The 14471-nt window shown below is 37.7% G+C and overlaps 1 protein-coding gene across 1 annotated transcript in view; it reads right to left on the minus strand.

The window, feature by feature from the left end:
* Window positions 1-4271: 4271 nt before the first annotated feature.
* LOC103211792 (catenin alpha-2-like) overlaps window positions 4272-14471 on the minus strand; it is a 160849-nt gene continuing 150649 nt past the window's right edge. The window contains exons 7-8 of the mRNA XM_007957774.1: window positions 4518-4579; window positions 4272-4400 (exon numbers count right to left, since the gene is read on the minus strand). Coding sequence (XP_007955965.1) covers window positions 4272-4400; window positions 4518-4579 — 191 coding nt within the window. The remainder of the gene's footprint in view (window positions 4401-4517; window positions 4580-14471) is intronic.

The following is a 14471-nucleotide window of genomic DNA, read 5'->3' on the forward strand; positions in this document are numbered from 1 at the left end:
CATTTCTCACTTTAGCACAATTTATATACTTAGGTATTAGTCTCAGGTATGTTTTTTATATATCTGCAGTGTGACACAGATTCTTCTATTTCAAAGCTATTGCAAGTTTACAGGAGCAGAAGGGCTACACTGAACAGAACATGAGATGTACTAAGACCTGGACATTAAAATTAAATGAAGATACTTTTTGTGGGGCAGTAGTATAAGCAAAGAGTATGGGTTTTGAAACCGGGTAAAATGTTAATAAAAGGGAACTTCAGTAAAGTGTATACAGGTGTTCTTAGAGAGAGAGTATGAGCCCTGGGGAGTCCTGGGGTGGCACAAATGGTTAAGTGCTCAAGCATAACCAAAGACTGGTGGCATAAACAAATCCAATGGAGCCTTGGAAGAAAGGCTTGGTGATCTGCCTCCAAAACATCACAGTCTTAAAAATCACATGGAACAGTTCCCCTCTGCATACAAAAGGTCACCATGAGTCAGAATCAACGGCAACTACTTTGGTTTGGTTTTATGGGCTGTGGACAGGTCAGTCTAAATCACACGCCATATGACTTTCCACAGGACACTTAGCTTTTCTGAGCCTCTGCTTCCTCATCTTCAAAACTGAGAAAATAATGTTCTTCCCTAGTATAGCCATCAGGAGAATTAGAATGTATCAAAGTGACCAGCACCTTGGCTGGCAGAGAATAACCTGTCAATTACATGGGGTTGTTATTTTCATTATTGTTATTATTACTTGGTGATGAAGCTCAGTTTCAATCAAGGAGATGTACTAACTCTACCTCTCCTCTCTAGAAAACATCAAACTAATACACCAAGTATTCCTTAAAATCTGCTAAATATCAGTATAATGCACAATCTCATCCAAATAATTTCTGAAGTCTTTTTATATGTTTATCTTAGTATGTCCCTTAGGAAAGCTACTCCAAATTTTCTACTCATAGTTTAATGAGAAATGTTGCTGCATTCATCCTAAATGTCTCTCTTTTCAATAGTAGAAGCTACATGTAGAACCCAGGATAGCCTTTAAACAATTGGGATTGATTCTTCCATTCTACTCAAGGATCTGATGCCTTCCTTCATGGGAAGGAGGAAGAGTTCTCTTGGAGACAAGTGGGGACAGATCTATTCTTCATTAACATATCTGCTGTTAAGTGTAAAGATACAGAACCAAACTGAACTCACTGCTGTCGAGTCATATCTGACTCATAGCGACCCCTCTTCGGGTTTCCAAGGCAGTATCTCTACAGAAGTAGATTGCCCAATCTTCCTTCCAAGGAGAGGCTGGTGGGTTTGAACAGCCAGCCTTCTAGTTAGCAGTCAAATGCTTAGGCACTATGCCACCAGAGCTCCCAAGCAGTCAATCTCCCGAGCCACATGTCATCACCACCTAGGAAGTTCATGGACTGCCAGGGATGGGGCCTGCCTTTAAAATAATGGAAGGATAATGGAAACCTGTTTTAAACACAAGACTACCTCTAATAGCATTTGTGACCCCAGTCAAGTTAATTATTTGAGCTCTAATATTCTCATCTGTAAAATGGGGACAACCACTCAATAGTTTGCAGAGTTGCAGGGCTAAAGGGAATAGATGGATTAAAAGTAGGCATATTATTATCACCATTTGTTTTTGTTGTTGATATTATTATCATAAATCCTTGCAATCAGGCCAAGTTTATTTTCATCTTCTAAAATTCAAACCATCAATTTCAGAGAAAATAAAATTTCTTTTAAAAATCTTTATTGTTCACAGGTAAAATAAAATAGGTTATTTCAAGAATATTTTTAGAGTTTTAGGTGTAGATTTATATAATTTTAAAGCTAGATTAAATATCATGTAACCATACTTTCTCATTTTACAGATTAAAAAAAAAGAAAAAAATTCTCAAAACCTACAGTGACCTCAGGCTAAAAATTCCTCTTTTCTCATTTTGATGTGGTCTCTACTACTCTAAAATTTATTTCATATTTGTTGTTGATCTAAATGCTTCATATGCATTGATATCTAGAGATGGTATTAAGGTGTCCTAAGTCGCATGAAAGAAGTAAAACCATATAAAATACTGATAGAGATAGATGAAGAACAAAGCATTTAACACATATTTAAAAACATGTGAGTGGTAGGGTCATGTAAAGAACAAGACTTCCAGAATCCTAAAGACTTGGGTTTTAATTTCAGCCTCATTGTTATACTCTGGGTTGGTGGTTTACACTCTATGAAACTCAATTTTGTCATTTAGAAAATGAAGATAAAAATTCTAGTCTACAAAGTTGTTAGGAGCTCTGGTAGCGTAATGCTTAAGGCATTTGACTGCTAACCAGAAGGCTGGTGGTTCAAACCCACAAGCTACTACTCAGAAGGAAGATTGGGCAATCTACTTCCATAGAGATACTGCCTTGGAAACCCAAGGAGGGGTCACTATGAGTTGTATCCTCCTTGATGGGTTTGAGTTTGGTTTTGGTTTTAGAGACTTGTTAGGAAGGTTTGATGTGATGCATGTAACATTCTTGGCACACAATAAGTACATGATATATTTAAGTGCTCTACCCCCTCTTGGGCCACTTTTGTATTAAATCCAAAAATCTATGTTATAGTAGGGTATTTATCCAATTTACAGAAAAGTTATTCAACAAATCCTAATTTGATGATGGTGGCGGTAGTGATGACTATAACATGAAAGCAAATACCTTGTAAAGCAAGTAAAGATAGTCATAATTATTCAAGATATTCACAAGCAAATATCTCAAATTACAGCTAACCAAAGTTATGAGCATGAAATTCTCTTTGATAGCAGGGAACTAACCTGAAATGACATGTGTATATAAAAAATAACAAATTAATGACCCGTGACACACACACTTCATCTCAGAGATCACAAAGATCAGTGCACACTATTACAGTAGACACGGTCAAGGTTCCTTTGTCTGGGCATCAATAGGGCAATAAACAGGTGTTACAGTGATTCTCATCTCCACAGGATGAAATACAGAGAGCTATGGTAAAATAATAGGAATAAGATGGAGTGCACCATCAAGTTTCTAATTTAACATATCTAATGAAAATATTGGGGATCTAGTTTTTCAATCAACCATTCTATTAAAAATCAATTTGGTTCAAATGTCCATATTCTTAGGTATTCATAAAGCATTTGTTACATGGCATTTAAATAGCTCACTTTTATTACACTCATTTTTGAGGATTACTTTACTATTATATATTGCATAGTCCACAGCATCCATACATAAAGTGCATAAAGTGTCCTTACATAAGTGGTCCCTTTACCACAACAATCCATAGTGGAACAACATAAAAACTACAACAAAAATTAAACTTTATTCAAGTGTTCCACACTTAATAAAACATGAAAAAGAAAGAATCTCATACACAAATATTTCAGCCTAAGAGGCTGAGAGGTGACAGGGTTAGAAGACAAAACCTTTCAAGTATGGTTTCACATATCCTTCAATCCCAAATTCACTCATTCTCTCTTCCATATTACATGGTTACCTTTTTCTCCTACTTCAATTCCCTTTTGTCTGTGTCTTCCTTTTCATCACTTTCCTTGTCTGTCACTGTAAAACTCTAATAAGAGCATGCATTTTTAGAGCATGGGGTAGAAACTGGGGGTAGAGAGTAGAGAGGAAGGCTGGTTCCAGATGGGCTTTGCTGGGCATGCTGTGCAGTCCAGGTATGCAGAAGTTCAGCCTCTCCATCACCTAAGTGCTTGGAGTTGGTCATCACAGGAACCCCTTTAATCAGAATGCACCTCAGGGCTCTCAGCTTCTGTAAGCTAACCTCAAAAAAAGGATCCAATATGTGATGGATGTGAATGGATATTTCTAGACAGTCTTCATATTACGAGGTGCCTTTTAGATACATCTATTTTTATCTGAAAGATAAACCTGAGAGATTTTAAGCATCTTAGCAGGGTATAGAGGAAGGGTTTATCAGGCCAGTTGATCTATCCAAGATCCTCAAATCACACTGGGGTTAAGAACCACTCAGGATATTCAACTGATATTGCCTATATTGACTCTGGGAAGATTGGTTTGCTGTGAGTCAGAATTGACTCAATAGCAATAGATTTGGTTTTAGGGTTTGCCCCCAACCCTAAACAGTTTTTAGTGTTATCATTGGAAAAGTATAAACCAGTACTCCTCAATCTATCCGTAGTGAGAAGGTATTTTTTTTTTTGTTCATTTGTCTGTTGGCTTGTGTGTTATCTAGATTTTCAAGACACTGCAGACTAATTAAATTTGCTAAAATCCAATTAAATTACTGTTGCAAAGTGAAATTGCTTAAGTTTCTGAATGCTGACAGTCACTGTATCTTCTTGTGTGGACTGGTAATAAATAGTTTGTGGATTAGCTCCTGTCCTCAGATCATACTCTGAAAAACACTAGTACAAATCAATTAAGAAACAATTTTATGTTTTAAAAGTACCTAATATCCACAAGATGTAAGCATAATTAATAAAGGACAAAAGGAATTTAAAAGAGATAAAATTACAACTTACTGCAGGGTCAGTTTTATCCAAGGTCTCCTGATCAGTAATGAACCCTGGTATACCATGAAGAGCTGCAATGAGCAGGACATTAAGTTATTCATTTAATTTCATGATTCAAAGGAAGATGAGGCAATCTACTTCCATAGTGATACTGCCTTGGAAACCCAAGGAGGGGTCGCTATGAGTCAGGTCCGACTTGACGGCACATAACAACAACAACATAAAGTATGTGATCAAAATCACGGTATAAAAAGTCATTTTTTTTTTTTTTTTTTGTAGTTAACAAGTCAAATCATATGAAGATTGAATAAAGAGACAAATTCCATTCCTAACTGTTCCATCAGAAAATAGAAGCTAAGATTTGCTCTCCTCCGTTATGTCATATTTACTGCAGTGGCACTCTTAACAGGGCAAACAAGTATGTTCCAGTGACCTGACCACTTCTACCTTCAATAAACCAAAAAAACAAACAAACAAACTCACTGCTGTTCAGTCATTTTCGAACTCATAGCAACACCTCCTTGGTTTTCCGAGGTGGTATCTCTATGAAAGTAGATTGCCCAATCTTCCTTCCAAGGAGTGGCTTGGGGGTTTGAACCACCAGCCTTCTGGTAATCAGTCAAATGCCTTAGGCACTATGCCACCATGGCTCCCCTACCTTCAATAGGAGCATATTTTATATCCCTTTATATAAGATAAGAGTTAATAATACTTGTAAAAAGTATCATAATAAACTTGACCTTCAGAGATAAAGAACCAACATGATGAAAAACAGAACTGAGTTTCTGGTGGCAACCTGGGAAAACATAACTGCCAGGGCAGCTTTTGAGAAAATTTCCCAGAATCATTATCACTAGTTAAGAGTCAAATACTTCCAGAAAGACTACAGTGGTGGCCAAACTTAGAGTACATGGTGAAAATCCAAAACAGATGTTCAATCATGAGGGTTCACCATAATGAAATGCTAACCTGGCCACCATTCTATGCTCCAGGTACACCACAGCCTAGTAGTCATTACTCTCTCCAGGATCAAAGGCAATCCTAGGAGAATTAGAGAACATAAGGAGAACATTAGACTTTAACAGCAAAAGCTAAGCTAAAGAATCTTCCTCAGTGAAGGAAGAGGTGGCCATAACCCATATTATTTCTTTTGGCAAGGCAGAATTATCGACATCTTAGCCAAGTTTTTTCTATTTAAGTTCCTAACTGAACCAGGTGTAAGGTAAACTGTAAAATTGTTCTGTCAGGATCTGATAAATAAGGGATGTGGAGCTGAATATCATTTCCATTTTGATCATTTCAGAGCTCAATGTTCTCTCTCATTTAAAAAAAATAGCCTCATGGAGAAAATGAACAGCAGAAAAGGTAGACAAGAGTCATAAGACGGACAGGTGTTTTTCATTGATGATGGTGGGAACAATCTAAGTCCCACAAAAGCATTTCTAGAAAATCATGGAAGTGAGAACTTCGGGTTTGGGAGAAATTTTAAAAGGCTTTACTTATGTTTGACTCTCATGGTATGGCATCCCTTCTCAACGGATAGTTTCCAGGGCAGAACGTCATCTATTGACAGCACTCTTTAACCTTAGAAGCAGCTCACAGGCACCTCAGATGACATGATTTGTTGGAGTACTCTGGTTACCTGGAAGATTTTTCATTATATTGAGACTAAATATGTTTCCTTGTGGTCTTGTATACTTCTTTGGAATCATACAGAATAAGTCTCTTTCTGCTTACATATGAGTTTTTCAAATATTTGAAAACAGCTATCTTCTATGTCCTCACTGTCTTTCCTAATTGAAACATCCCAGTCCTTCTTCACTGATTTGAGAGTCTATGATTCTAGTTACCTTCTGAAGTTGAGGAGCCATCATGGTACAGTGCTAAAGAGCTCAGCTGCTATCTGAAAAGAGGAAGGTTCAAACCCACCAGCCACTCTGCAGGAGAAAGATATGGTAGTCTGCTTCCATAAAGAGCCTTGGAAACCTTATGGTGGCAGTTCTACCCTGTCCTACAGGCTCTCTAAGTGTCAAATCAACTCAATGGCAGTTGGACTGATTTTTGGGGAAAAGGGTGGTTCTGAAGTTTACTAACAGGAATTTTTCTCTAGAATCAATTTATTAGATATGTTTGGACATAATCAGTTACTAATCAGTTCTGAATGCATTAAAATGTCCCCATCTCTGCTCATAAAGATCATTAAAAATTATTTAAAGGCTTTGCTGAAATCCCGACATCTATCATATCTCCCTTTCTAAGGAAGGAACAAGTTTCCCCTTTTATGGTATTTATTTAGCAAATCTGTGTAGGGTTAATGTGATTACAAATTCCTCATCTGTGGAATCACAAGCCATCCCTCCAACAATGTCTTTGGCAGTTTTGTCTGTAATTAGTAGAAAAGAGAATATATAACGCTCAAGTTCAGGAGCGTGGTAGCACCACTGGTTGAACTGTGTTGCTTAACAGTGTAACTAAGGAAGAAGTGCATTTCCCATTGAGATCTAAAAACAAACTAAGAAGGATTAACCCCAGCAAATAAATCTGTATGTACATGAAGCTATTTTGTAACAACCTTCTCTATCATCTATATCCTCTGTGCTAAATCAAACTGGCCTCAAAATGATTGGAGACTGGTCAGATACATCAATTTTCCTACAGATAGGTAGCAGTGCCACTCTTGGATGATAATGTTCAAATTTCATCTGAATCAGATTCATCTTAACCAACAAAACACTTTGTTCCCTGTCATGTCATGAATCACCACAATGTTAAAATGCAGTTATTTGAAATCAAAGACAGTGAAGAGAATTCTATGTTTCTGTACCCACAACTGTAATTTCCTTGAAGGTTCACATGATGAATTATTTATTTACGTTTGTATTCCATGTACTGTTGAGAAGAGTAATTTGTAAATAATGAAACAAAACAAAACAAAAAAACAAACTCACTGACGTGGAGTTGGACCTGACTCATAGTGACCCCTCCTTGGGTTTACGAGGCAGTATCACTATGGAAGTAGATTGCCAAACCTTCCTTCCGAGAAGTGGCTGGTGGGTTTGAACCACCAGCCTTCTGGTTAGCAGTCAAATGCCTTAGGCACTACACCACTGGAGGTCCTTCATAAATAATTGGGTACCAAATAAGTATTTGAACACTCTTGACTAATAGAGATGAAATTTCTATTAGTAAACAGTGTTCAAATATTTATTTGCATGTTGTTGTTGTGTGCTGTCGAGTCGGCCCGACTCTTAGCGTCCCCTCCTTGGGTGGCTGGTGGGTTTGAACTGCTACCAGAGCTCCTATTTATTTTCATAGGTAACCTTATAGGACTTACCTCTTAAAACTTAGGATGTGAGGTCCAAATCCTCACTCAGCTGCACTGATTGCAACATGTTACAATACCATGAAGTTTTGGCAGCTGTGAAAGCTAATCAAAGACAGTAACGGGCTGCTGCGTGAATATAGAAATCAGCTGATGAAGACAAATATTCATGTAGTAACATAATAATGATCAAAACCAGTAAGTGGCAGACTTTTAAATACTGATAAATGTTTTTATTGACAGGAGTATTTCTGATAAATTTGGTCACCCCCAAATCAAAGCTATGAAAGTTCAATAAAAAATATATTAACAATTTTGGTTCCTTCCTCCCTTTATTGTCTCTTCAAAAATTTTGAAAATCAGCCATCAAGTTATCTCAACTTCTCCTTTTATTCATTTTTCTCCTTTTCATCCCCACTGCCTTGTCCCTAGTTCAGACTCTTTATCATCTTCTATCTGGACTCTTGTGAGAATTTACTAACATGTCTCCATAGCTTCCAATATCCAGTGGACTCTCCAAAGCCAACTTCTACTGCAGGCTGAGCAGCTGCTCCTAAGTACTGAATGTTGTTGGTAGGTGCCTTTGAGTCAGTTATGGCTATAATCATCCCATGTAAAAGAGGAGAACTGCTCCCATAGGTCTTTCTAGGCCAAAATCTTTTATAGGAGCAGATTGCCAAGTTTTTCTCCTGTGAAGCCACACGGTAGGTTGTAATTGCTAACCTTTCAGTTAGCAGGTTGAGTGTTTAACTGTCATGCCACAGGGCTCCTTAAGCACTGCATTGTTGTTGTTGTTATATGCCGTTGAGTCAGACCTGACTCATAGCGACCCCTCCTTGGGTTTCCAAGGCAGTATCACTATGGAAGTAGATTGCCCCATCTTCCTTCCCAGGAGTGGCTGGTGGGTTTGAACCGCCAGCCTTCTGGTTAGCAGTCAAGTGCCTTAGGCACTATGCTACCAGAGCTCCCAAGCACTGCATAAGTTACCTTAAATCACTCACATATTAAAACTAAAACAAGACAACTATCAGTAAACCTCTTGTTGTTGTTGTTGTTATGTGCCGTCGAGTCAGCCCCGACTCATAGCGACCCCTCCTTGGGTTTCCGAGGCAGTATCACTACGGAAGTAGGATTGCCCAACCTTCCTTCCGAGGAGTGGCTGGTGGGTTTGAACCGCCAGCCGTCTGGTTAGCAGGCAAGTGTCTTAGCCACTATGCTACCAGAGCTCCCTTTATTACCTACCAAAATAATGCTTACATTTCTCAATCTGAAATTCTATCCCTCAGTAATCTAATCTCAACTATCCCTTTCCGTCCTTTTTTTTTCCATCTATCTACTTAAAATCTTTTCTTCTAATCAAGCTGGCCTACTCACTGTGCTCAGAGTGTCCCATTTCATCTCCATAATGAGTTTTACCTTATGTCACTCTACCCACCTAAAGTGCCCTCTCCAATTTTCACTTTTTTCATTCCTATGCATCTTCCAAACAGCTCAAGGTCTACCTCTGCCATGTGTAATTCGTGTCTCAACCCAGCTATCTCTTTCCAATCCTGATTTATATCATGCTATCAATTTTTCATTATAATTTGAAAGGGACTTAAAAGTTTTATTACACTTGAATGCTACAAAATAAGCATTTATTCTACTGTACTCTTGCATCCTAGAATAAAATTTAAAACATAATTGATACTAAATAAATACAATAATTTTTGAAGTTTTAAGTGCTCAATTCTAAATTATATTTTTAAAGAACTATATTTCCATTCAGGAGTTCTGGAGGCATAGTGGTTAAAGCATTTGGCTGCTAACCTATAGGTCAGTGGTTTGAACCCAGCAGCTGTTCTGTAGAGAAGACAGGGCAGTATGCTTCTGAAAAGATTTACAACCTTGAAAACCCTGTGTGGCAATCCTAGTCTGTCCTAAAGGGTTGTTGTAAGCTGGAATCGACTCAATGGCAGTGTGTTTGGTTTTAGATATATTTCCATTACTCTCGCCAAAGAGTAGCCCACAACAAATATAATAAAACAAATATTATGGTACTATAATTTTACATAAGTTAAAAACATTGTCCTCAGCTTTATCGATTATTTCTTTTTTGTATTTTGTGTTAAAGAAAATAAAAGATTGATTTTGCCCCACCAAAGAGTAAGTACTATTTCTGCTAAACTGATTTGATATAATTCAATCTATCGGTAAAGGGTAGGAAAAGGCCTCTAATTCATCTATAGCCCTAAGTGAAGAAACTGTTACATTATAAAGAACACAAAAAGAAAATGTCCTACGGATATGTTTCAGGACATTCCAACTGATTTCTGTTGGAAAATATTATCTTTACATTATTTCAAAAATTAAATATTAATATTTCCAAAGGGAAAGGTGAAAATGATGAGTGTCAAGAGCTTTAGTTTTACACTTGCTAGGAGCTCTGGTGGTGTAGTGCTTAAGGCATTTGACTGCTAACCAGAATATTGGTGGCTCAAACCCACCAGCCACTCCTTGGAAGGAAGATTGGTCAATCTACTGCCATAGAGATACCGCCCTGGAAACCCAAGAAAGGGTCGCTATGAGTCAGATCTGACTCAATGGCAGTGAGGATTTTTTTTTTTTTTTTGTAATCAGGATGTCATTCTTAACCTAAAGGGCATGGCAGTCAGTGAGAGTGATGCTGAAAGCTCCATGAAGGGGCAGATCTGTGCAGGGACTACTCAGAAACACAGGGCATAGACACAGGTGATCAGATACATTTTCACTGGTTTGGGGAGATTCAATATAGCTAGTATAAAGTAATAGACCAAGAAAGCTCAGAATCTGTAGTCACCTGGGTGTTTCAGGATGGGTCTGCCTATTTGCAAAGAGCTGGACTTCTCTATCTTTTTATAATCTTCAGATCCATCAGTATAATAACAGATTGCTCAGGCTCCTAAATAATTCATACCTCACAATTAGCCTGCATGTCAATTATCTGGCTATTTCAGACAGAAGTCTTAGGGGTATGAATAAAGTACATCATTATTTTTAAAAAATCTGACTTACCAACAGGATCTGTGTTTTGCAAATGAAATTGTCCATGAAAACCAATATTTAATTCATTGACTATCAGGGCTGCTCTGGGTTAAGTAGATATCTTGGGTGTTAGGGAGCCAAGAAGTCACACTTACTTCTGTCTCCTCCTCAGAGACTATTGGGAGCCCCAAAGTACCTACAGGAGCTCAGGTAGCATAGTGCCTAAGGCCTAGCAGTTCAAACCCACCAGCCACTCCTCAGAAGGAAGGTTGGGCAATCTACTTCCATAGTGATACTGCCTTGGAAACCCAAGGAGGGGTCGTTATGAGTCAGGTCTGACTCGACAGAATATAACAACAACAACAACAATGAAATATCTATGGATACAGGAACTGCAGTCTCAAAAATAATACAGCAAATAAACAGTTTCTGTGTTTTCTTCTCCTTTAAGCATATCATTATGTTTCAAATTATATGTGATTTGCTATTAAATAATTTTTGGTTTTGTGAAAAATTTTTTGGTGTTTGCTTTCATTTTGTAGGAAGAATTTAAATAAGTACCATGTTAATAATCCAAATACATTAGGAATATATCATAAGAACTTTCCTAATGATGTTCATAAAAATTAGATATTTCATATATCTTTCTCTTACCAGTGTTTTTGGCAGCTGGGTATGGGTTTTATTTTAAAAATATGAACTGATTAATCTCTCTGTTGATAAATTTAATCATTGGACCATTTGCCTAAGAAAGTTTCTAATGATAGGAAAATGTAAATGCAAGACTCATGTATGCATTTAATGACAGCATGGGAAAAATGAAAAAGCTCATAATACAAAACTTAACTGATTTAAAGCAACCTTTAGAAAACAAAGCAATTTAAGTGAAAACTCTACTTACAAGGACATTTCAATGAACAAAGCTTATGGCTTTATATAAGTTGGGTGAGGCACTTAAAACCTGCAAATTCTAAAAAGACATGGTTGAGATAATAATATTAGACTCAATTCCCCTTCACCAAGTGGCTGAGTGACTAGTATCACAGCATCATATTTGAAACTATTATGAATTCATAACTAAGTGGAATAGCATTAAGTAGACACTAAATCAATTAAAGCTTCTGAACAATGTTTTATCATCGGATAATAAATACTGTTTTATGATTACCCTACATGAACAACAAAGACAACCTTCAGAGCCATACTTCCTTCAAGGTCTAAATTGGAACCAATAACTATAATGCTTTTATTAAGAATGATACGGACACTCAAATGCAACAAAGTGTCTAGGTCAAATAGACTCCCCTGTTTAAGCTTTATTCCAACACATTATCTCTCACTTCCACTTTTATCTAAAATTCTGGACTCACTTTGAAAATGTGCTTTGATCAGATTAGCTCATTTCTTCTCTTGGTCAAGTTACAGTACAAAACAACATGGGATTCTACATAAAGGTAGAAGGAACCTCGATACCTGCTTAAAGGATAAATAAATAAATAAATAAAGTGTGGTTGAGGATGGCCAATTTAACACAATATTTACCACTGCTCTTTTCTGAAACTCCATTAAAGTGACCATAAAGCAACTATCTTTTAAGGGCACCAATACTTAAGGACATATAAACAGGGGAATACAACAGCAGCAAGATTTTGAAAGCCTATAGCAGATGGAGGTGAGCTAAAAACTTGAGGTCTGAGTCAGCCGAATCCTAATCCAGGAATGGGAAAAGCTCAGAAGCAGTCTGATTTACACTGTAAAACCCTCAAAGACACAGGAATTTAAGGCTTCAGCTGCTTTTGGAAGAAAAGGAAGAGAAAGGTGAGGTTAAAAATAAGGCGACTGGTTGAAACTCTACTTAAAAAGCATTATACTCCCAGATTCTCTCTCCTACTTCAAGCTAAAGGAGCTCTGATGGTGTAGTAGGTAAGACATCTGGCTGCTAACCAGAAGGTCAGCAGTTCAAACCCACCAGCTGCTCCACAGGACGAAAATGAGGCAATCTACTTCTGTAAAGATTTATAGCTTTGGAAACCCAAAGAGGGTCACTATGAGTCAGAAATGATTTGATGGCAGTGGGTTTGGTTTGGTTTGAACTCTAAACTACAACCAACTAGAGTTTTATTTTCAGAAAAGGGTAAAAGGCAGATCTTTGTATGGATCAGGCTAGTCATCACTGGGGAATTAAGGAGACATTCACATACAAATACTGTCTGTTACTGTTGCTACTGTTGTCTCTCAAAAGGTTTACAGCCTCCAACTGGAGACTGAAGCCACAAGAGTGTGTACGATTGGAAAAAAATCACAGATACAGTTTCCTGCTCCATAAACACCCTGTTCCAGTCAACACATGTTACTCTTTGCCCCTCAGTAAGGTATTCTGATTGTTGTCCCAGAAGGCTACCTAGCCTCTACTTGGGATTTGACAGAGTTCTGCTATTACCTGTGAGATGCTGGCAGAAATACGACTTGTTCAGAGTCTACCATTTAATTAATCCTGAAAGATCAAAAGGAATATTAGGGGAGGGAATGAATGATACATGATGAATAGCTTTACATGGAGAAAGGAAAAACCAAGAATCCATGTGTTGTGTCTGTTGTTGTTGTTATGTGCCGTCGAGTCAGACCCGACTCATAGCGACCCCTCCTTGGGTTTCCGAGGCAGTATCACTACAGAAGTAGATTGCCTCATCTTCCTTCCAAGGAGTGGCTGGTGGGTTTGAACTGCCAGCCTTCTGGTTAGCAATCAAGTGCCTAGGTCCGTTAAAATATAAAACCAAAGCAATGGAAAGAAACAACAGTGATAAAGACTCAGAAGACATGATCTCCTGTTTAAGTTCTATGTGCTTTCAGAATGTCTTTAACCATTTCTTTTTTCATAGATAGCTGTCCCTTATTTTTGTCAAATGCCTTGAAATCAGAAAGCAGGGGCTTTAAGAAAATGGATGTTGATCATTAGAAAATTCTGTAAGTACTGAAAAATAACAGGAAGGATGTGTGATAAATACTCTTACATGTCAAGTCAGCTTGAGTATGCTATTGTTCCCAATGGTTTTGCCAAAAATTCAACTATGCTGTTCCATAATGTAATTTAATGTAATCATCTTCCATAATGTAATTTACAGTAATGTAATCAATCAATCTATTGAAAGGGGAGTTTCATTAGGGTGTGGCCTGTCTACAGCTATAAATAGATGTTTTGGCAGAACTCCCTTTCTTTCTCCATTATTTGTACTCTTTTCATCACCTGACCTACATATATTGTTATGTAAGGCTGCTGCAGTATTCAGCCTCCTCAAGATCCATATCCGTACAATCCCATGTGCCAGCCAGAGTCTCCACACTTCCTCATGATGTACAGATTTTAGACTTGCCTGCCCCCACAATTGTTGAGATCCCTTAAAGTAAATTGCTCTCTCTCTCTCACATATATACATGCATGTATATATATTTATTACAAATATATGTATATATATATATGTGTGTGTACATCTATACATAGCATGGTGCCTAAGGCACTTGACTGCTAACCAGAAGGCTGGCAGTTCAAACCCACCAGCCACTCCTTGGAAGGAAGGTTGGGCATTCCTACTTCCGTAGTGATACTGCCTTGGAAACCCAAGGAGGGGTCGCTATGAGTC

The sequence above is a fragment of the Orycteropus afer genome, unplaced genomic scaffold, assembly GCF_000298275.1.
Source record: "Orycteropus afer afer isolate SDZICR_OR568_19922 unplaced genomic scaffold, OryAfe1.0 scaffold00792, whole genome shotgun sequence".
NCBI lineage: Eukaryota > Metazoa > Chordata > Mammalia > Tubulidentata > Orycteropodidae > Orycteropus > Orycteropus afer.